General features: G+C 38.5%; 1 protein-coding gene across 2 annotated transcripts in view; it reads right to left on the bottom strand.

Moving 5' to 3' along the window:
• Window positions 1-1,183: 1,183 nt before the first annotated feature.
• Window positions 1,184-24,925, bottom strand: part of plcl2 (phospholipase C like 2) — a 145,742-nt gene continuing 122,000 nt past the window's right edge. For both annotated transcript variants that reach the window (XM_031903791.1, XM_002932407.5), the window contains 3 exons: window positions 16,670-16,745; window positions 10,774-10,883; window positions 1,184-2,313 (listed from right to left, as the gene is read on the bottom strand). In XM_031903791.1, coding sequence (XP_031759651.1) covers window positions 2,134-2,313; window positions 10,774-10,883; window positions 16,670-16,745 — 366 coding nt within the window. In that variant the 3' untranslated portion in view covers window positions 1,184-2,133. The remainder of the gene's footprint in view (window positions 2,314-10,773; window positions 10,884-16,669; window positions 16,746-24,925) is intronic.

The raw sequence follows: 24,925 nt of genomic DNA, 5'->3' as shown, positions 1-24,925 counted from the left end.
ACATAGTATATTGGCCACTTTAAGAATATTATTATTATTGTAGAAAAAGTAAAGTACTAAGCTTTATACATAACACACACACACCTTGAATAATATAGATACCCTGGTATCTGTAATTGCTCATACCAGCTTCACACACCATTCTAGGCTTATTTTGAACTATTTTTCCAGACATATTTGCTCCTGGTTGTTCAGGCTAGTGTTAGTAAGGTGATACTTGAACTTAATTGTTAAATAAGGCCCCAGATTCTCAGCTGGACTGAGATCAGAGCTGCAAACAGGCTGTTGTTACTGAGCCACCCCAGTGTGACCCCAGTGTATTAGGATCATTGTCCTGATGATCAACTTTCTGCCAAGATTTAATAAACTAAAACAGGCTATTCTGCAGTACTGACCTTCATTTTATACCATGCATTCTTCCTTCGCCTTGAGACACCCAGACCCTGCTGATAAAAAGCAGCCCTACAGCATGGTCCTTCTGTCTCCGTAATTCACTGTGTGGTGGTTTTGAGGTGTGAGCACACAGATTGCTTACTTTGCCCAGCAAGCTCTGTCCTGGTCTCATCTGACCACAAACATTTTTTCTACATTACAACTTGATTGCTGTTGTGCTCTTATGATTTTTGGCAAATTGCAAATTTGGCTTGGTTCTTTTGCTTCTTATATGCCACTCAACTCTACAGTCCATTGTTATCTTAAGCTCTTCTGATGCCTACAGAGAAAAATGGTGATGGTAGCGTCCTGCTGGGCGGCTTTCCATCAACAGGATCTGGACATTATATTAAATGAAAAGGAAGGATGGATGATATAAAGCACAGGTGTTTGTCACCTGACCAACATGGAAAAAAATTATGATGTTGTGTAAATTAAATGGCAAAAATCCAAATAGATCTATTTAATGCCACATTGTAACGCTACAAAATGCGAAAAAGTCCAATACAAGGCACTGTACATATGCCCAAACTCCTCTGACCAATCCTTGCTCTGAGTGAAGCTCCTATAAACTGATTAATCCATATTTTTATCCAATAAAATGATACAAGGCCAATGGATGGTTTATCCTTCCCTGATCAAACAGTTTGGGATTCATTTTATATATACATCGACCAATCCCCACACACATCTCTAATGAAGGCAGTACATGTACCAGCAAATTTGACACCTTGGTAAATAACAACTCCAGTTCTGTGTTTCACATTTATTGTGTTATGGGATGTGAATTTATTTAAAAAAAATATAGGCATAAAAGGATGTTGTGCTGATTGTATACATACAATTCAAGAGAATCTTTCCCATTGCAAAATAGAAGTCAAGATTCAAATGACACTGAAACGGTAGAATTTGGAACAAACATTGCACGGTCGCTTTTTCCTTTTATTGCCCCTTCATTAAATTAAAACTGAAATATTTGTTTAAATGCACGGCAATAAAATATGATTTCTTATGGACACATCACAAAATAAAAATGAGTAATATATTTACAATATTTCTTCATCGGATTTGGTCACTTTGACGTTAGCTATGAACATTGCTAAGGTTTGAGTGGCAGGATAATGTATTTCGGCTGGAGTTCACATTTGACTGATTATCCTATATGGCACCAGAATCCCACACTCGCTGGCTTATTGCATCCTCTTGCGTTTATTATATACATTATGGCTCAATGAAAGCACACAGGTACTCGCCATGACAAGGGCACCATTTCTTAGTGCTGTGCATCCGTTGTTGTGTCGTCACTCACTAGCTTACAATAATCACGCACTTTAATTTATCAGAAATATGAGAATTTCTTGGTTTTATTTAAATATACTGAATAAAATCTAATTAAAAAACAACTGCTTTAAGTCTCTAAACAGCAAGTGCCTGACTATGTATTCTGCTCTAAAATGTGTTTTTCTGCACACACTCCAGTGGTTGGTTTTGGCCAGCAACCCCATTCGCCTTCTGCACATTAATTCCTTCATGTAGAAACATCCTGAACCATCACAGATTAACAGCCGACTGATAGCTTCTCCAGTTGTGCTTTAAAGAAAAGGTTCTGTAAGTGCAAAGCAAACATCTTGTGCGGCTACACTGGTCCTAGAGCTATGAACTCCATCACAAATAGCACACGGACTTGGGCTTGAGATACAATCAATCTCCGGTTTCATCTCCTGCTTTTTCCGGGATGGCCTCCAAACTGCGTCGGGGCTTGGATGCTTCTGCATTTCCAGTATTTGGCCTGTGTAGTCCGCATGATACAGCAGCGTAATGAATTTGCTTCAGGTTCTCCAAGGCCTCGGTTTTAGCGTATTTCAGAAGATCAGCTTGACCCTGGAAAAAGGCAAAGTAACAATTTCAGTAAGGCCTTACTCTTATATAATCACTAGTTATACTGCAGGCGTCTGGAGACAAAGGTTCCACTATACTAAATGGAATGCTTATCCTCATCCTGTGCCTGACGCGCTCTGTAACACTTGGAAGCATCGGGTGCAGGTACAATATCTTTTGTTAGTTTACAATAGGACTCATTTACATCCACAAGAGCAAGTGCAGTTCATATTGTCTTCCCCACTGCAGTCGCAAATGGGTGATTATCTTGACGCAATTGCAATGCACCTACTGCAATTGGTTTTGATTTGCCAAGATTACTGCAAACTGCAATTGCGATTCGCAGCAAATCAGATACAACTGAGCAGGAGTCCACCTGGCATCATTTCCGGTGTTCAACATGTGAATGATATCTGCACCCATTAACATAGGGAAAGTCTGGAGCTGCCGCCTGGTCAGGAGGTGGCAGTAGCTCTAGGGTTCCCCTGTGTCAATGGGCGTAGCAGTACCTGTATTTGGAGTGGCAGGCAGAAAGGACAAGCAGTGCCAAGCACAATGATATGGAAGTGGAAGGAGTGTATATTGATGAAATTTTCTTTAATGAAAGTAATTTTATTCTCAACTGACTGCAGAGAAATTGTGAGGACCAGACTGCCATTGTGGATGTAAATAAGCCCTAATATGTCTAAAGTCAACAAAAGTACAACTTCTGTACTCCTGTTAAACTCCTGTTTAACCATACTTTCCTGACTGTTAGGAAAGTGTTGAGAAATTGACACATCTAACACATTCAGTGTCAGTGACACTGAACGCGCTCAATGTGCTCTGGGCTGCTGAGAAGCGAAATCATAAAGCAGACAATAAGGGACCATTTGTCACTGATGCTGATTCTCACATTTTGGTATATAAGGCACTGTTGTGCCATGTAATGTAAATCTGAATTAATTGCCAAATATTCTTGTATTAACCGTTACATATATACAGTGTTTATTATGAACTGGTAACTAACTTCTGTATGTGACAGCAGCACAGAGCATGTGTAGGGAATCAGCAGAAAAGAAGATGGGGGGCTACTGGGGCATCTTTGGGGGCACAGATCTTCCCTGCTAAAGGGCTGTGGTTGCCTTGGGCTGCTACAGAAGCACAAAACAGCATTTCTAGCCTACTTCTTTAAACTTTACATTTTACTCAGAATAACTGGAGATCACTATCACTGCTACTTGAAGGGCATTTAAGTGAATTATGTGGCTTTGCCCATGCCAGTAACATTTCTGCTGCACGGTGGATTCTCAGTTCGCTCGCGCCCCTGTGAATTTCTGACCTTTTCCGTAACCCAGTTACAAGGGCATGCATTCCTACATATGAGTTCTTGTTAAACGCTATGTGTAGTTTTGATATTCCAATTTTCTTTAGGATTTGAGAACAAGGTGGAATCTAACATTTAACACAGCAATTACATATTAATCAAAAACTCAATTTCAGCTAGAACATTTGGAAACATATCAAAGTATTCTCATTTATTGAGGGAAGGAATATAAATATTAATATTCTCTTGCATCTTCCAGCAGCAAAGGAAAAGGAAGAGGATTTTAGAGAAAAACCTGATCCAGGATGGCTTTGTACTCACTGCAGATTAAGGCCACATACCGGGGAAGGATTTAACACTTGGGTATTGATTAAGCTTTGCATTGCTATGGTGCTTCGGTGGTCACAAAGCCAGACAGACAGCTGCATAATCCCACAAGCAGAAGATTTAGTCCAATACATTGCAACTGACTGTACTGTTCTTTGCACATTTGAAGAGAAATCCAACTTATACAATTTTGTTTTACAAAAACATTGTAATAAATATTTTTTGGCATAACAGGTGCTGGATTATTATGTACAGTATATAGGATTGGACTACTGAGTTACAGAAAGCTATGACTTTACTTGCTATGGACCTTGACAAACGACCTGAAGTCTCTTTTGCAAGTGCAGTAAGCAAATTGCGACAACCCCTTTAATGACATTGGGTTAGGTGCAAATCACTGTGGGGAAAAGAGCAAGTTGCTCACTGTGCTTGTAGATGCAAATGAGACCTCCTGATTCTGCCCAGACATGAGGAAGGCAAAACCCCAGTGTAACCCCAAGACACACTATTCCTTACAGTGGGAAAGGGGAAGCCAGATGCTTTAAAGGAGAAGGAAAGGTAAAGACTAAGTAAGCTTTATCAGAAAGGTCTATGTAAAGAAACACACAATTTCTTGTCTCTTTTTTTGTAAACATAATGTTCCAGTGTCTGATTTCTTCTCTCAGAAACAGCCTTAATTCCCAGGGCCAGAGTCTGCGCAGTTCCCTCCTCTCTCCTGCTCCCCATTCCCAAAAGAATGCTAAGAATTCCCTCCTCCATCCCTTAGGAATGTGTGATCTCCACTATAAAGGCTAGAAACTGCAGGAAGGAAGCTTCTTAAAATGGCAGCTGCTATCTTAAGCAAATGGAGAAAGCTTCTAAAGCTGTTCACTCAGGTATGGTAAAGCTTTCTGCAGAATAAATTTATTGTTCTAGGTGGTGCTAATGTGGCAAATCTATTGGCAGTAAAATGCCAAAATGACTTTCCTTCTCCTTTAATAAGGTTGCTTCCATTAGTACATAAATGATGTACATTAACTTTGTTAGTTAATACTGAAAAGACTTAAAACCCAATAGATTAATAATAAATGAAACTATATATTTTAAGTGCTAGTTGTGCTTGTAAAGTTGTTACCTTTGGAGCAAATGTGTTGATAGTAATTAGAAGTAATTATACTCCCTGTGACTGTGTGTGCAAACCTCTTCACCTCACAAAAAAAGCTTCACTTAACAGATTCCCCATATTTATATAAGTGAGCAGTACCTTTATAACAAAGCATCTCCCTGACACGATTGTTCCACTGTTTCAATGGGCAAGGGAAGTTAGATATTGCAATGTTCTAAGCCCATCTCTCATCATTCTCTCGCTAGATGTGCTGTAATAATACAGTTACAGCCTGGTAAGCCTACAAAGTATATTTTGGAGAGGAACATGTAAACAGAAATGGTTCTCTCATTTCAACTCCCCAAGGCATTCCTTGGCAGCAATCAGTTCACTGGCTTTGCTTCTTTGTACTTAGGCTGCCATTGAAAATTAACAGGCCCATTTAGATTTCTGATACAGAATTAAATATATCAGGTAGGCTATGTACTTAAATTGTCCAACTGTTGCTCCACGTGCCCCTGTTCTTTTGTTTAGAGGGACATGGGGCAGTCCAATCAAATTCAGTCATTCTGTACTGTCACTTGTCAGGAGTTGTTACTTCTGTGTCTTTCCCATGGGCCAACCAATCAGCTCTCTGCAATCTGATCTCCCACTTGTGTGGCCAATTACACTGAATCAGTTTTCTCTGCTCAGCTCTATGTAGCCTTTCTGCTAAAAAAACATTTATCGCCATCAACTCTTTGCCTTCCAACTCATATCTCCCAGCTCTGCTTTTTCCCTTTTTGTGTGCCAGAGAGAACAGCACTTTAAAATAGGTCTTTCCCTATCACATCCAGTTCTGACAGTTCATCACACCCTTTTATTTGGCTCCGTATCATGCAGCTGAGAAAACACACAGATAGAGAAAAATAGCCAAATCTGATATAAAAAAAGGAATAACGATTTTACAGATCACAATAGTTTTAAAAAAAAGATATGAAAAAGCAGGTAACATGTTATTCATTTTGGAATAAAGGGCTAACATGGACTAAACCCAACATGGGACTCATATAGGGATTGAACTACAAAATAAGCAGACCCTGTGACTGCAGGGGCCCCCGGGTGTGTAGAGAGCCCAGAGAGGCCCTAATTAATTATATTAATGATCAATGTCAGTATATATTGGTAGAATTGGTCACCTTACCTACTTACTTGTGTTTTGGGGCCCAGTAGCATGTAGTTATATTACTGGCCAGACAAAGATAGAAGGTAGCCTTGCACAGAATAAAATAGCAGTGCCCCTTGCCCAGTTTCAGCCAAACTGCCAGACCAGCTATATGTAAAGACACAATTGTACTGCTATACCATCACAGAGGGCGAAATCACATTGGCCCAGGATTTAGAGAGAAGAACACAGGAAAACCTGAAAGTGATTGGATCTGAATTTCATCTCACCTCTGGTCTGCTCTCAATGCCCCTTTACAGTCAAATGTGTCATGGCTTTTAGCTTGTGTATTAACTGGTTAAATAATTAAATCAGTGGGTTATTACTGTGTCACTCATAATAAGGTAAAAGAGAGATAAGTCAGTTCGGAATAACACCAAGCAATACAATGTAATTTACTTAATATGGATTTGGTTGGCATACAGTAGGCCAAGAAAGTGCTTGCACATTATAAAACACTCCACTTTTCTCCCCTCAGTAGGAAATGGTTACTGTGACATATTTATATAATTATTGCCGAGAATGAGAGTGTGTTTATATGATGAGGAATGGCAAACTAAGCTTACACTGCAGATGATTCAGGAGCATGTTATCCTTGGAATTCCGCATACTTGGTATGGTATGAGGGACAGCGCAAGAACACAGTAGGGTTTACCCTATTATACTGATATACGCACGCACAAAGTGACTGTATCTAAATACATGCCAGAGAATCTCATCAGCAGAATTAGACAGTTTTTCTTTTTTATTTCTTCCTCCTGTATGAATAGTGGATGTGAACTGAATGGTGGAAGTGAAGATCGGCTAGTACTGTGGTAGCTTTTCTGGCTGAGTAGGAATGATGAGTAGAAACAATATATATTACCAAACCCCCTTTAAAGTTTTATACGGATATTACTTATGTGGGTTCAAGTAGTGCAGATCCGATTGTTGGCCCATAAGTCCAACAATAAGATCATTCTGTAGGCCTCTGGGACCACACCAACATGCCCTGCAGGCGCAAGTCGGCAGCTTTTATAACCCAAATCTTGTACCTGATGGGCCACAGGTAGCCATATACCTTAACGCTTTATTTACTGATCAAAGAACTTATTGTTGCCAATGAATGTTGCCTTGTATGCAGGAGATACCTGTCTATGCAGTATATGGCCATTACAGCTGCTGCACATCAATAACAACAGGTCATTTGGCCTCAGCAACTTGTTTATATGTGATATTCTAAGACAATCTACAACTGATCTTCAGTTGTGTATTGACTCTTGCCCATCTAACTTATTTTTCTCTATATCTGTTTTTAATACTATTTACATGATTATACGCTCTTCTTTGGAACATTACAAACTACACTAGAGACAAAGGGCATGTATGTAACTCCAAAGAACCATAATAATATTAATAATTGTTGCTCATAAGCATTGCAGTGAAACACTTTTTGGCCCCAGACAGCAAGGGGCTAAATACAGCTGCTATATGATGTGGGGGTTTGTGTTTCAGATATGATTTTGTTTATACATTTCTTTTTACTTAAAGGAGGACTAAGGTTTAACTAAAGAAATAGGCTAGAAATGCTGTACATTATGTTTAGGCTTCTGTACCAGCCCAAGGCAACCACAGCCCTTTAGCAGGGAAGATCTGTGCCCCCAAAGATGCCCCAGTAGCCCCCATCTTCTTTTCTGCTGATTCACTGCACATGCTCTGTGCTGCTGTCACTTACTGAGCTTAGGGACCCACTCACAATATACTGTATATATAGAATAGAAATGTCACAGTATAAGGCTGAAGTAATTTATTCAGGTTCACATTATATGGCAGGTCTGAAACCAGTGCAGTTAGCATTAGAATTGAATAATCAGCCCTGTAGCATCAGTTAGCTCGCTGAGCATGTGCACTGTTCCTGGACAGTTCTAACAAGAAGCTCTTATGACAATTGTAAAGAACTATATCATTACTACTTTCAAGATGCTAAAACCTTAAACTAGTGCAGTGAGTTTAGTATATAAAATATGGCATTTCTAGCTATATTGGTCTTTAGGGTTTAGTTCTCCTTTAAGGGAGAGTATTACGATGAGTAAAATTTCTGGTCTCTTTATACACACACATAAATCCTATTCACAGACTAAATCATAAGATCAGAAAATCTTTCAGAATAAACGCTGAGGCTGGTGGAATGCACAGAACAAAGATAAGTAAAGAGCATTGCATGAGAGTTGATAGTATCAGTGCCTGGATCAGTATGCTATAAATTTTCCTTTCTGTTTTTTCTATGCATGGCATATGTTTGTTTCCAGTATTTATTATGGACAAAGGTATGATTGGTGGAGAGCAAATATTTACTGTACTAAGATTACGCTATGAGCTGCAAACAAATGGACACTTTATTAGGGGGATATACAACTCAAACGGCAAGCAAGTTTGCTGAGATACAAGCAGTTGCTGGAGTATGTCCAGTAGCAAAAGCTGCTTAGCCACAAGCCGAGAGTTCCTGATTTCAATGTTTAACCGAAGCAAATAATGAAATAAACCTCCGAAGGCAGCCGCCACATGGGCAGATTCTCGGCCTGCGGATAAACGGACGCTTAAGGCACATGCCCCTGTTACCTGCCCTGAGTTCTGGCCCTGTTGGCTTGGTTTGGTGATCCCAGCACTCTAGCAAAGGTTTGAAAGGGCATAAAATGAATACAAGAGGTCCTAAACCTTATGACCTAAAGGATAAGTAATTGAAAAAAACGCCATATATTCTCACATTATGTTTTTAGTTTGCGAGGATTCATGAACAAACAAGCAGAAAAATGTTAGCTAATGAATACATAATGATACAAAACATAAAATGTAAATAATAAAGAACATCTGTAAAGCTGATGTTATTACTGCCATCTACAAGATAATGATATTTCCCCTATAATAATACAATAATCTGTCATTCCCAATATAGTCAATTTAAATGCCAATGTAGTGAGAATACACAAGGGTACACAAATAGAAGTCACTCAAATAGTTGCAAGCTGCTTATCATATGAGAGTGAATAGCCCTTCTCTCCTACGTGTGTGAGTGACTGCTATTTGCAGAACTAGGTTTTCCCCTAGGACTGATGCCCTCCAGGGAGCCATAGCACCACACATCACTGGCTTTATAAAGGTGGCCATACAGGGCAGATTTCAGTAGCTGATTTGGGTTCTTCAGACCAATATCTGCCCGTGCATGGGCAAGCCACATCGGCTTGTTGATGCAGTCCTTAGTGCGACAGCGCCTATGCTCAATGCTGAAATTCGATTGGATTAGCCCTATATAGCTCCACAAGATCACTCCTCAGTTTTCTTACATGCAGTTGACAGATGTTTACAGAGCTCCACCATGGATGGATGGGGCAAGGCCTACTGGATGGGGCAGCCAAGCCGACTGGGTGCCGTAGGCAACCCGGTTGGCCACCGCGCCCCTATACCTTCCCTCCCCCAGTGTGTGTGTAGGGGAAATCATTGCCGCTGCCGTATAATGACCAATGGCGGGGGCAATGACAAAGGAGTGCGGATAGAGGGGTAGGCAGAAGAGGCACATGCTTAGAAAGTATAAATTGTGCTAAAGCTATGGTGCCTGTTATCCAAAATGCTTGGATCCTGGTGTTTTCCGGGTAAGGGGCCTTTAAAAGAACATTATTAGGTGACTGACTCCCCTGGGGTAAACTGGAGCAGTGGGGGGGGGGGGGGGGGGGGGGCAGCATGAAAGTCAGTTAGGAAGAGGTTTGAGGTGAATGTGCATTTACTACCCTAAATATTCTTGAAACTATGCACTGTGTAATATGTTGGTGCTATATTAATAATAATTAATATTACTGATTTACATATATCTGTACTTATTTCATGAGCTGAGAGGGGCCCTAGCCAAAGGTTAGCTCTTCATGCAGGTCCCTGGAAAAGTCTGGACCTTTAGAACAGAGATTGTGTATTCTTTGTGCTCTCTAGACCTGCATGATAATGAGACGTTTGTACATTTTTGGTGAGGCACCTCAAATAATTTGGACCCTGTGATCAGCTTCACCTTTAATTTCTCAAGTTCGATGGCAGAAATCTAGGATGTATCACCATTTGTGCCAAGCTGGTTCACTCAAATTCAATATACAGTTTTGGAGTCATGTTGATAGGAGAGAGACATATGTATCAAAGAAGTGGATAATTACTGTTACCAGTCATAAAATAAACAAATAGCTAAATAATTGTGGCTGATTGCAGCAACCCCAGGTTCAGAATAATCAGCAGGCTGCTTGTATACTGGGAACCCCAGGAGAAAAACAAAGAAGCCTAGAGGCCAGCAAGGAGCCCTATAAACTAGCTGATATTGCAGCAGCTTTTCAGTTTTACTGAAGCTTTAGGTCACATTTTTCAAACATAGTTTATCTAATTTTACCAGGCTGAGTTTTTTCATTACAGAATTCAAAAGATCACCGGCAGCCTTTGTGAGGATAACTGTTAAACAATCCTAAAGTGAGCACTGAACATGGTTCAGAAACACATATAAAAAAATGAACTTGAATCCTAGGTAAAGTATACCTTTAATATTGTAATGTTCCATGTGAAACTCTCCACAGCCTTAAGCATCTTCCTCTCCTTTAATCCTTCTTTAGCCCCAATGGAACTCAGGTTCTCATGGAATTCCATGGCTGGAAGAAAGACAGCAAACGTTAGGCAGTTCATATTTTCTGCATTTCTTAATGAGACACAGCTCCCATGATTTTTCATTTTACAGAGAATGGCTTTGACCTACTCTGAATAGTATTAGGCAATAGATAAGATTCAAAGAATTTAAGCAATGGCAATTCTAAAAGAACATTCAGGATTAAAGGGTTTTGAAAAATACTGTATATGCTAAAGTAGCCATATTACCTTTGGATCAACTCTTTTTAGAAAAAAGATTCATATATGTATTTTTTGTAAATTCCAAGTGTGAATAATGGTTAATTAAACCACTTTACTGCATGAAGTGATTTTCTAGCATTTCCTGATACAGTTATACTGTTATTTATTCATATATTCAACATTTCTGAGTGTCTTTTTTCAGCATATGAATCCTTGCCTTGGCAAACCAACACATATTATATATATATACAGTATATCGTTTGTGGTACATTCCCTATTTTCTTACTTTGGATTCTGCTAAATGCCAGTGGGGCTGCTGTAAGATGCCACAGACAGTCACTATTTATTGGGCCTGGGGGGCTGTTGGGCCTCTGTGTGCTTAGAATGCCAGGGCCAGAGTAGAGTTACTCTGTAGAGTTAATTAAATAACTAGGACATTTCTTTACTTTCTGAATCGCAGACACTGCAATCATATTCAGATAAATATTTAAACATTTTACTAGCAGTGAATATTTGTTTTTAAAGGAAAATATACCCCTAGAATGAACCTATTATAGAATCTCACCAGACTGGAATATACATATATATATATATATATATATATATATATCAGTAAATATTGCCCCTTTAAGTATTTTCCCTTGATCCACCATTTAGTGATGGGCTGTGTGTTCCCTCAGAGATCACAGGACCAGAAATAATGCAGCTTTAACTGTGACAGGAAATAGTGTGGGAGCAAAAGGCAGAACTCTGCCCATTCATTGGCTGATGGGGCCTAGCAGTATGTGTTCCTTTTCTATTTAGAAGTACCAAATAGCACATACATGTATGGGATCCCTTATCTGGAAACCTTTTAACCAGAAAGCTCCAAATTACGGAAAGCCCATCTCCCATAGATTCCATTTAAATCAAATAATTCAGAATTTTAAAACTGATTTCCTTTTTCTCTGTAGCAATAAAACAGTACGTTGCAACTGATCCCAATTAACATATAAATAATCAGTATTTGATGCAAAACAATCCTATTTGGGTTTAATTAATGTTTTACTGATTTTTAGTAGACTTAAGGTATGGAGATCCAAATTATGAAAAGATTATCCGGAATACCCTTGGTCCCGAGCATTCTGGATAACGGGTGCCATACCTGTACTACTAAAAAAGTATATTTTTATGAAAATGGTTTATTTAGATGAAGCAGGGTTTTACATATGAGCTTGCTTATGCAATATATTTTTATAGAGACCTACATTGTATAGGGGTATAGTTTTCCTTGTTCAGTCTCTCCTGTTCCATGTAATTCAGTTAAGGCACAGCTATGCTTCTGGAGATGCATTTTGCTAAATGTATTTGTGCTTATCTTGTGCATAGAATATTCCTTCTGCATATATGTTTTTATACATCTGTCAGTGGGAACTGGCACAACACCACAGATTAATAGAAGAGCACCATTTACCAATGACAGACAGAAGTAGCTGTACAGGGTTACAGAGAATGCCTCTGCCCAAACAGCAGTACCACAACCCCATGCTTTTGTATAAATGCAATTACGCAAAGAAGGAACGTCCTCTCACAGATTAAGCCATGGCCTCACACATTACAGTCTAAAGAACATGCAGGGAAGATAAACTCCAATTATCTTTTCAGTTTAATGTGTAACATACATAAACTCAGATCTGGAAAATATCACCCATAAACATCAGAAATGTAACTTTACATAAATAAATTGTCTCCATATTTTCATTGAAAATGGATGTGGATCCCCATGGAAACTTCATTTTCCAACCATTCTCTTTTTCTTCAATACTTTATTTATTTTTATTTTTTAATTTCTGTAAATTGAGGAGCAGAAAAACGAGCTTGGACAAAATCCCTGTTTCGGCTGCACGATTCAACATTTACGGCTGCAGATCAACTTTACAGCAAGCTCTGTCAAATCTTTTAAAGGAAAAATAAACAAACATACATACAAAGTCACTCTTGTAATAAGGTTAGTTTGTTTTTGTGGGTTTGGTCAATGTTTTGCAGTTATAACTCCAAAGCTATCAGAATTTAGCCTCTAGGCCCCCAAAAAGGAGTCTCAATAGTATCTTTCCCAGCAACCCTTAAAAGAGGAGCCAGACTTTCCCACAATTTTGGATATGTGCCAGATATACACAAATGGGCAGGGCGCCAACAAACTCAATGAGAAGTGAGCCCAGCATCTAAAATGTTAGCTTGAATTATGTCATATCATTTCAACTTTAAGGATTCTAATTACTGCTCTACCTATGATTAAAGCATTCAGTAGTTTAATTTGAAGCCAACATTAAACATGCTAAGAATGTTTCAGTATCATTGCTTAAAACAGATGAACACTGTAGAATGGGACTTTCTTGTATATTAAAAAGACCCACTTGCCCAAAGGATAGTGTAGTTTGCATGTAGAATGGACACCATATGGAAGTAGTAGATAGGTTAGGGTGAGGAGGACTAAAAGATGAATGGTCTGAACTTTATTTATCAAGGGCTCATAAGAGGAGGCATGCAAAATTCCCCTTACGTCCTTGTGGCCAACTATACATCTACCACTGCTGGTTTACTAGCCGATTAAGAAGGATAGATACAATACTTGTAGACATTCTGTTTATATCCTGGAAGATGTCATCATATATTGGGACATGACTTGTGAGGGGTATGGTTTGGTTTTGGAAGAACTAGAGAGGTTAGGTTGAGGAGCCAAGAAGCTGTTCCACTGAGCAATAAATACGGTAAAAGCAGGGGAGAATCAGAGGAGAAGAGGAAAGAAAGAATAAAAACTGCTGAAATCACTGAGGGAAAGAGAAGAAAAAGGAGGTAGGACCTAATTCAAGATACTGAGCTTTGCTTAGTAGGTATGCAAGGCTTAAAGGTCAATGCTGGGCAAGGCATTTACAGATCTAGCACCACTGCAGTAAAAAGGCAGTTTCTTGAAGAAATCATACATTGACTATATACTGTTTACAGGAATGTCTTGATGATGCCACAGTAGCCTTTATAGTACCATTTATCTCTGTAATTCCTGTCACCCTTCGGCAGTCAGCTATTTCTACTCCAGACATTCTCAACGCAAAAGACAATATAATATTATGGTTCCCAGAGGCAAATTTATCTCAGCTCTAATCACTTCCATCACTTGCCAGTTTACATTTAAAGAATAAACCACTACTTCCAGTTAAGTTTTAGCTACACAGGGGAACATAGTACAAACTAAATGGAACATTTCTCCAAATGCATGTTGCCTCCAACAAATAACCTGACATAGCATACATAAAGGGTTACTTTACAAAAACAAGCAAAAATCCTAAAAAGGAAGCCAAACTGGTCATGCCTGTTGGAATAATAATTCCAATACTTCCAGGGTACGCTTTAGAGGATGCACCAGTAGCTGCAATTGACTTGCACCAAGTGAATCAAACACTAATGCTGTTATTAACATACTGCGCAGGGAGTTGCACCATTTAAACAAAAAAGCATCATTCACTAAGCGTGGTGGAATTCTGGCAAAAAAAACGCTGTGTTTAGGGTAAAAACCTGACATGGCCATCATGTAGGCAAACTATCAATCTTGTTTGAGTTGTCATGAGTTAGCACTTATTCTGTATGTAAGTCAGTAACTCATAATGGCATTTTAGATGAATGGTGCCCAACATATAGATATGAACAACTCGAAAAAAGTAAGACTGACTTTCATAAACATCCTTTACACTATGTGAATTTATCCTAAAGAAGCACCTCTGAGCATAGGTAACCCAACTATATAAACTGCCATAACTACTGCCATTCATTTTGACTAATAGGAGGCTATTCATTTGCTGGGGTATTATATACCCATCTGACACAATAATGTGCCACTGGTGTAAGACAGGCAGATGTCAGGTTTGGAGAGCCTTCTTACAAATGATATATGAGACAGTTATCAGGATAATGAGTTTACTGCCAATCAATGTACATATCCATGGATTTCCCATTAGTAAGGGTGATGGTCACAGTTACACAATACAAAAACAAACAAGGCAAGTAAAATGCCTTCAGTTTCCCCATATGCAGAATGCAGATGTGATCTATTAAATGCCAATCTGTTGGCCACACAGTTTCTGGCTGCCCATTGGCACGGCAATATTCCCAGTGAGAATGTGCATGGTGTACCTCTGCTTCTGAGAGGACAGGAACCTGCCTGTTTATACATGCATAACAGCTGTTCATATTTATTTTTTGTACTTTGGAGTCTAACTCCCCAGAACTCACTGCTCTACATCCCTATTTTATATTTTGATTTGTTGTCATGTTTACAGTATTTATCCAAACTATCAGTGCCAGAGATCCCTGAAGCAGTTGTACGGAGAACTGAACATAATTATTTCAATCAAGATAAATCGCAAGACCAGAACAGAACAAAACCTTACTCACTCTGAATTACAATCTAGCGGCCTATACCGTATGCTGGAATTTAACATTCTTTCGATTAACCATGTCAGAATGACAGCATTCCAGCTATTATGATCCTAAGCTCCCACAAGCCTCAGTAATATAAAGAGGCATGCCATGCTCTCAGAGCCATGAGATATATATTTCTGATACTGATATTATAAGGACCACACATTGGGAATTCCCATAACAATACAAACCACACTGAATTACAATCGATGATTAATGAATCTGTTTAACAGTTGATAAGGGGTCATTTACAACTGCAAGTACAGCGTGCCAATGCAATTTGTGATTCTTTTTACCACAAAGTGTAGTTTGGGGCACAATTCATCATGCTTTTGACTCACAACTGTGTTTGTACTTCCTTACTGATATTTAGGGGCTGCTATACTAAGATGGCCAAACTATCGGATCACTAAAACAGTAAATGCAGGCCTTTGGGGTGAGGGTTGCAACAACAATCCAATACGGTCCTCATCCCAATGGGGTTTTTAAATCTGCCTGATCATGTGGATTTTGACCAGTTATCGGTTGGCAAGGACTACCACAGGACCCCATACACGGGGAGATAAGCTGCAGACTCAGTCTAAAGGGGCCGAATCAGCAGCTTAAATCTGCCTGAGTATGGCCGCCTTCAGTACAGCCTATTATCCAGAATTCTTGGGACCTGGGATTTTGAGGATAAGGAATCATTCTTGAATTTGGGTCTCCATACCTTACATCTGCTAAAAAATCTTTTAAACATTAAATAAACCTAATAGAATTGTTTTGAATTATTTCAGAGAAAAAGGAAATCATTTGTAAAATGTTTTAAATATTCGGTTATAAAAGAGTCTATGGGTGATGGCCTTTCCATAATTCAGAGCTTTCCAGATAATGGGTTTATGGATAACGGATCCCACACCTGTAAAACATCCCTATTGAGTTTATCAGCCTAGCATATTTGCTGCTGCAAACAGCTCACTATCGCAGCTTGAATCAGCAACTTGGAATGGGCAGTTGCCAAACAGCATAGGTATTAGGTTAATAGTACACAAACAATTTATATGTCACAAATGTAATGTGTATCTCAGTGCATGCTTGCAGCTATGACAGTACTCCTGCAGACTACTAAACATCAATCACAATGCATAATTTCACTTACCAGTCTTTTGGCACTGTACTATCTTCTCATACACGCCATCAGCATTCTCAATTAGAGTCTTGCTGTTCTGGATTATCTGTGGGATTAAGGGAAACATAAGTAAAAACAAAGCTTTCACATCGTTTGCACAGAAGGTATGAACAGAGGCTTATTTAAGACTGTGAAGAAAGTAGTTTTCAATTACATATTATCGGGTCTTTAATGTGGTGTTATATTATTTATAATATTTCAGACACCTTGCTAGCAAAATATTGAAGAAATAAAGTCATCTTCCGCTTGCTGTGTGAACTGTAGGCCATGAAAAGATATTTGTCATACTATCCCATCTCAAGATCTAGGAAATCACTATCAGGATTTGATCATAAAAAAAAAATATTCCAGGACATGTTCTGGAGCACCATTAAATCCATTATTAAACCATGGATAGAATATGGCACAGTCAAAGGAACGGCCAGAGAAAGCCACCCACCAAACATCAGTGGCCATGCCAGGTAAGTTAGCCAGAGAAGCAACCAAAGGTAACCCTGGAGTAGCAGGAACCATATATAGCTAAGATGGGGGACACCATCCATAGTACAACTATAACCCAGATACTATACAAAGTTGGGCATTATGCATTCATTCATATAGCTGTTTTTTTCTATTATCAGAGGGATTTATATGTAGTGGTTGGCATTAGAAAGTCTGCGGCTGAGACAAATGGCTGCTCCCTGTATTTGTGTTTATAACTGCAAGTATAAAAGTTTACAATATCCAGGAAAAACAGGTATGAGCTGAGAGTTCAAGTTTTGTTATAAATTGTTAAACTCAAATGTTTTATACTTGAACACTCCATTACTTACAAGATACAAACATAAGACAAAATGCTACTAAAAATGTTGTAATAAATATGTTTGACAACTTGAAAATAAAAACAAAGTTTTAAAAAAAAAAAAAAAGTTTACAATATCTTTATTTTAATTTATGTTGGGTCTGGGTTGAAAAGACCTTTGTAGCCAAAGGTTGAGAAGCTATTTTATTTCTTTTTGCAGCTTCTTTGACTGTTTTCCTTGACACTAAAGTTTCATGTTCAAGCCCTTCCATACTAAATACTATAAATTAGATTTTTCATTTTTTCACCAGGGATTTCAATTATTTAAAGTTTTATAATACTGTACTCCCAAAGCAAAGTACTTGGGAACTTAGCAAATACAAAGTGAACATGATGTGGCTAGTGAACATGATGTGACTAGTGAACATGATGTGACTAGTACTAGTGACTAAAGTCTATGTACAAAAACTTCACATGAACAGTAGCAGATTCCATGGAGATTGCTTGCTCCCAGAAAATAACTGCTATTCAGTAACACTACAGGAAAAATTAAAAAAAAATGCCATGCCCAAAGACGTCCCCCACCTATTATTATCTAGAATGCTTGTGACCTGGGTTTTATTCTGTGAACAAGTACAAGGTAATGTTTTATTATAACAGAGAAAAAAAGAAATCATTTTTAAAATTTTAATTATTTGATTAAAATGGAGTCTAGGGGTGATGGCCTTTCTGTAATTTGGAGCCTTCTCGATAACAGGCTTCCAAATAATGGATCCCATATCTGTATTACAACTATTACTTATACTTTGGGCTCACAGTAAACAAAAATCTGCATTTTTCTCTGTTGCCTTACGTTATATGGCCCCACAGCAGAACCAATTTGGGGCCACAAAAGTTTTTGGAAAATGGCCTGCTACACAAACGTTAAATAAAACTGCTCACTAACTCACTGGGCGAGGATGCTACACTTAGGCCCCCAGCACTCTATTAATGGAAGTGTACACACAGGTATAAGTGGCTGTGGCTGAAAACAGTGTGTTGCACTGGTACATGCACTGGGCATGACTGCAGGATAGTTGCTTTACTTATGGCATTATGGTTTCTTAAAGTCTGCCTGGCACACATGCTTGGCACGTTGCTTCATCTATTTGCACAGTGCCTCACCGCAGCTCAAGGGCATGCATTAATGTCTAGGGATGCACCAAATCCACTATTTTGGGAAAATTTGTATAAATACCAAACCGAATCCCAATCCTAATTTACATATGCAAATTTGGCCACAGAGCTTTGCATTCAGTGAAAAATTTTCAACTTTTATGTTTTTGTGTCAAATGGTCATGTAATTTTAAGGATTTGGATTTGGTTCAGCCAGGTTACATGGATTTGGTTCAGCCAGGTTACATGGATTTGGCCAGGGTCTGGCTGAAAAAGGCTAAATCTTGGCCAAACCACACCTTTTTTGTGTAATAAAAGATGCAAGGTTTGCAGCTTGTTCAGCAACCAGCATTGGTTGCTATGGGTTACTAGTCCTGGGCAAACTCTGCACCTGGCTCTATTTTAAACTGGGCATAGAAGTGAGCAAATGAATCCTTTGCCAGCCCTTGTTCCCTAACATCTCAGGTACATAGCTAAACCCTGTTCAATAAGCTACAATGCTGTTTCAGTCAGATCCGTGAATCTTTAATTTTCATAAATCATCCACACAACATAGTAAGACATTAGGAGTATACAGGAGAACCTTTTCTCATCACATGGTAAATGTATTGTATAACCCACTATCATTAATCTCTTCCATATGTTGCTCCTCTCTAGTACAGTACCTGCATTATGTATTGAAATCAGAGAAGGCCTGGGCTTATCTCTATAAGCAGCACTTTGACATATTTTTATTATGGAAACACATGTGGGTTATTTACAAAGATGTTGGGAATCAGAGCCAGAAGCTCATTTTTATAAAATGTCCCCAACAATGTTTTCAGTCCCAGAGGAAATATCAGCTAGTTTGTTTGGCAGCGACTAGAATATGGCAGTAATACTGTTAGTGACACAAGCTCTTATATCTACTAAGTAATAATTAGCATTTTTCAAGATGATTTTGGCAAAGGCAAACTTGTTTTATAGAGTAATTAATCAAGGCTTTTGGACGGAAACCATGCAACAAATGTAGAAAACAGCAAGCGTGGATCAGATTTAGAACATACTTTTCTTTATATTGTGTTTGTAATGGACTGTTTTGGAAGACAGCTGGTGTTGGTTAACTTGACCATATCCGTGCCTTGTTTATGCTCATCAGTTTAGTTGCTCAGTGTAAGGCATACACATAGCTGTGACATAGCTGTGCTTACTTATGTACTCATTCCACTCCTGCCTCACAGCAGATTAAAAGGCAGTCCTGCCCTTACCGCCTCCATGTGCCACTGGTGTTCCCTAAATGTTGCATCTGAATGCCAGCAATGCAGTATTCATGGGAACAGCAGGGCTCATAGTGCAAAGTGTGGGGCAGGATGCATAAAACATAACAGGTTAGCAATCATTTTCCTGTACCCTTATTTACAAAATAGCTGAAAATCATTAACAGTAACTTCTGCTTTGATACTTTCTTTAACTGTTGATTGTTACAACTTTTTTAGAGTTTGCGCTTAATTAACACTCTTCCTGGCTCACAGAGTCTTATCTGCCCAGGCACATTTCCATTGCACCTGCTGTTTCATGCTAGACAGCTAATCTATTTCCCCAGAAATATACCTCTGTGGCTGATTATAGCTGCCTAACATCAATGGAACGGCCCAGAGAAAGCACTTAGCAGCAGGAAGAAGCAATGTTTTGTACCACAGTGACATTTCAATGGAGCATTCCTGACTTTTTAATTGATAATGTTTAGGTGAGCTTGAGAATAGCAGCAAGTTTAGTCTAAATTAAAGTCCTGCGCAGAACCAGTTTTAAAAATCTGGCCCTGACCCAGACCTGCAATGCCGAACTCACAGCCTGCATTTTAACCTGCTTGTACATGGTAACCAACCCAACCTGTAGCTGCCTTATGTGCAGCCCGCTTACCACCATGCTGTTGCTGCAGACCGGAAGTGCCATCATCAGAAGTGGGCAGGGGTAGAAAAAAACATTTAAAAAAGTGTTTAAAAGAGTAAAATATAGATAATATAAGAAATACAGATTATACCTGCATCCAGAGCCACAACCTACAGACCCACCTCTATACCCACATCCAAAAATCCAAACCACTGGGTACCTGCTATTTTAGCGGGTAACTCTTGGTTACCCTGCCCATTGCAGGACTCTAGCTTGAATACCAACAATACATAGGAGTGTAGAAAATGATGTCTTTTTGCAACAACTAGCCACAAACCTCTGTGCACTATGGCATACACACTGCATCGCCTTGCTACATAAGAGTGCTACAATGGCAGTTTTTAAAGAGAGAATGCCATATGGTTAATAATCTGCCACCAACAACACACTCATCTTTTATGTACATGTACCTTCATGCCACCACATTCTTATTACTTTGGATAATTCCCAAATTACTTCTTTGATAAAGAGAGTTTTTATTAAAACACCACCTTCCCTTTTATAATCTACTTCCAACCTGACTGCATCTATTTTAGCGTCCAGCTGTAGAGCTATTACCCTTTTTTGAAAACCCATTATTTTCTTAACTCCTCCAGATGAGGAAGCTCTCAGGAGCAGTGCCCTTTCGCCGCCTTTAATGACAAATTACTGGCTGGAGCATTGGACATTTTTTAGTCTATTTTGGTCTGTGTTGTTACATTTAGAATGACATTCCATCTGCAGCCTTGGCCTTGCTAACTGTTCTCCTAGTTTCAAGACTTATATACGTTTCAAGACTTACCTAATGTTTTCATTATAATGCCCTTGTTATTTGGTAACTGACCTGCTGCTTAATTTTGCTTTCCCACAAGCACATTGGCCTGAGGTTGACACAAATTTCTTGACAGTTAAACACTTAAATAATGGTAAATTGCTATTCATGAGGCTTGTTCCGCAGTTGCTACAAAAGCCCTGTTTCTAACACAATATCTGGTTTATGACCTAGCAAAATTGTATGAAGTGTCATCAGAATACTGAACTATTAAATGTAACTGATACCTTGCATCAATATATTAGAATGGTGGCAATTATATTGCTTCATCATTAAAGGTTATGGGGTATGCTGTGAGCCACACATATCTAACCAAGTGACAGGTCTAGCAGTATTGTATGGTGCTTCATTTACAATTTAGGGGTAGTGTGGTTTATAAAAGGTTTAACTAGATCTTTCTCACAACAAGCAAATAACACCGGAAAAGTGTCTGGTTGCTATTTAAAAGAAATAGTGCTAAGAAGCCTGATATTTGCATTTGATAAAGGCAACACTCAGCACCACAGTTTTTCTTGCAAATTATGCAACATGTTTAAAGTAAAACGTAACAAAGTCAACAGTAAGTGATTATTCTGCAAAATGTAAACATGCACAAAATGTGTCTATGTTATAGTGAACAATTCCCTGGTAACTGCAGGAAATAAAAAAGCTTAAACTGGCAGGATTTTTAGTGCAGATTGGCTCAATGTGATATGATGGGGCTCCACTCCAAAAAAAATATTAAAATTAATTAAAGGGGATCTTTGTATTTCGTGGGTTTTGTCGTTTTAGAGTAATTATCTAAATAGACCATTTTGGCAATTGGAATATGGAAAAAAAAACAAATACAAAGTTAATAAATCTGGCCCATGGCGAGGTTTGTTTGGGCAAGCAGGCGACTGTTTGGATTATTCTGTTACACTTTGAAAGGAATTGTTATTAAATCTACAACACATGCAGGAGTAAGAAAAAAATAAACTGCCTACAAAATAGCTTTTTTGATTTGTATATCTATCCTTTATGCAGATCTACTGTAACCTTAACACAATTTCCCCCATTAAATACAAGCCACCAGCACTAAGCACTTGTACAAACTCAAGTTCCGCCCAACAGTTTTTGTTCAGTGGTGCCTTTTCCTAAACAGCAGAAAGGTCAATTACACTTCATTACAAATTGACTGTGTCTGTCTAGGCCAAACCTCAGTCAATATATAATGAGGTTATTATTGATCTCTGCCTTGTTAGAAGATTCTATTATCAGTGCGCCGCTAGATTTGACATTAAAAGCACCTTTTTTTTAATCAAGAGTTGAAAATGCTGCCAAACATTAGCTTTTGTAATAAATACATTTGAAATGAATAGTGTTTCGTCTGACCTCCTACTGACTGCATGACTAGAATCCAAGGAAAATAAATACATGAAAAGTATTTTATCAGCATTTCATCAGTAAGCAATGAAACCAGTGTGCCTTTTATTGGAGTTCCACGCCCGCTGGTTATAGTTTTCATCATTTAATTTATCACAGTGCACAATCAGAAGTCAGAGAAGGTGCCACAAATTCCTTTAAATAGAGCCAACAGGCTTTCCTTGCATTTGTTTTTGATTAGGCTACAGTTCCTCTGTGTTTGTTGGGAAGCAATACAAGATATCTGATTCAAGCTTGACCCTGCAGCCTACAGCTGCTTTCCTTTCTATTTTATTAGCTATGTAAGGATGTCAGCTGCCCCCAAAATGTCACACTGGATGTAGAAACAGCAGCAGCATCTGTCTTTGTAGACACCACTAGAAGCTTGCAAGCTTTCACATATTTTGAATATATAAGTTTATTTATAATGGGCTTCTCAGTGTCATACATACAAACCGTAACTAAACAGACAATATAGACAATACATTCTACTTTGAAAGGAAAGTCTGCACAGATAGATAAACTTAAACACACATAAATGTGTATTTTATACTGTGTATATACAGGTATGGGACCTGTTATCCAGAATGCTCAAGACCCAGAGTTTTCCGCATAAGAGATGTTTCTGTAATTTAGATCTCCATAACTTAAGTCTGCTAAAAATCATATAAATATTGAATAAACCTGATAGGCTTGTTTTGCCTACAATAAGGACTGCCTATATATTAGTTAGGATCAAACATAAGGTTTTGTTTTATAATTACGCAGAAAAAGGAAATCAATTTTAAAAATTAGAATGATTTGCTTATAATGGAGTCTATGGGAGATGGCCTTTCCATAATTCGAAGCTTTCTGGATAACGGGTTTACGGATAAGGGATCCCATACCTGTATGTATGTATATATATATATATATATATATATATATAGTATGCTATATGCATATTATATAGCAGAAATTGAAACGCAATTAGCCGATCGAGAGGTATATGAGACATTGACATGTGACCCTGTTGTATCTATTCAGAGAAATATTGGTAGTCTTTTAGACAGAATGGTTAGTCAGGGTGTAATTACAGAAGCACTTAAAAAGTTTTTAATAGTACAAGATCCCAGAACTCCAAACCTATATACTTCCCAAAATTCACAAACACCCGGTGTGCCTCCCGGGTCGGCCAATTGTTTTATCAGTTGGTTCTATTATTAAACCTATGGCTATCATGCTAGATAAGATCTTAGGCCCATTAATACAGGAGGTTCCCTCCTATGTTAGGGATACAGGTCATTTTCTGGAGAGATTGAGGTCTTTGGGTAAGGTGATTGAAGGGGATGTACTACTGGCTACTTCTGATGTGGCCAGTTTGTACACCTCAATACAAGGAGGGCATCCAGGCTTGTACCTGCAATAGGGCTAATTATACTGAACAGCAACTTTCTTTTTTTGTACAGATGTTGGAGATAATTTTACGATGTAATTACTTTACCTTTAGAGACCAATTCTGTCTACAGTTATGTGGAACTGTGATGGGTTTAAATGTCGCCCCGTTATATGCCAATGCCTTTATGGTAATGTTGGAAGAACTACACATTTATCGCGATGTGAACTTCACAGGCCACTGTGTGGCCTGGTGGACATATATTGACGATATCTTTGTGGTATGGCGGGGTGACGTGGATTCCTTAACGCGGTTCCGCGGTAACTTGCAAAAGATACATCCGTCGATATCTTTTACATTAACTTTTGCTCGCCAGCAGATACAGTTTCTGGATGTCCTGATCTATAGGAATCAGGGAGGTGGTATTGACACATCAATATATACCAAACCCACAGATCGCAATCAAATTTTACATTATCAGAGTAATCACCCAATACATACTAAAAGATCAATACCCATTAGTCAATTATCTAGAGTAGACAGGATTGTAAGTGATGAACAGGAGAAAGTAAAACAACGAGTGATGTGTTATAAATTCAGAGAAAGGGGTTATCCACAACATGTTTTGCAACAGGCTATAAAGAAAGTGGGTAGAACTAATAAAAGACAACAAAAAGATGTCCGTATTCCATGTGTCACGCAGTTTAGTTCCTGCAGCAAAAATTTGGGGACCATTTTGCGACGCCATTGGCACATTTTGCAAAGGGATTATCCCCAAATTATGGATTTTAA

Source organism: Xenopus tropicalis, chromosome 6, assembly GCF_000004195.4.
Source record: "Xenopus tropicalis strain Nigerian chromosome 6, UCB_Xtro_10.0, whole genome shotgun sequence".
NCBI lineage: Eukaryota > Metazoa > Chordata > Amphibia > Anura > Pipidae > Xenopus > Xenopus tropicalis.
Note: the sequence above shows the minus strand (reverse complement) of the source record. Positions and strands in the feature narration are given on the sequence as shown.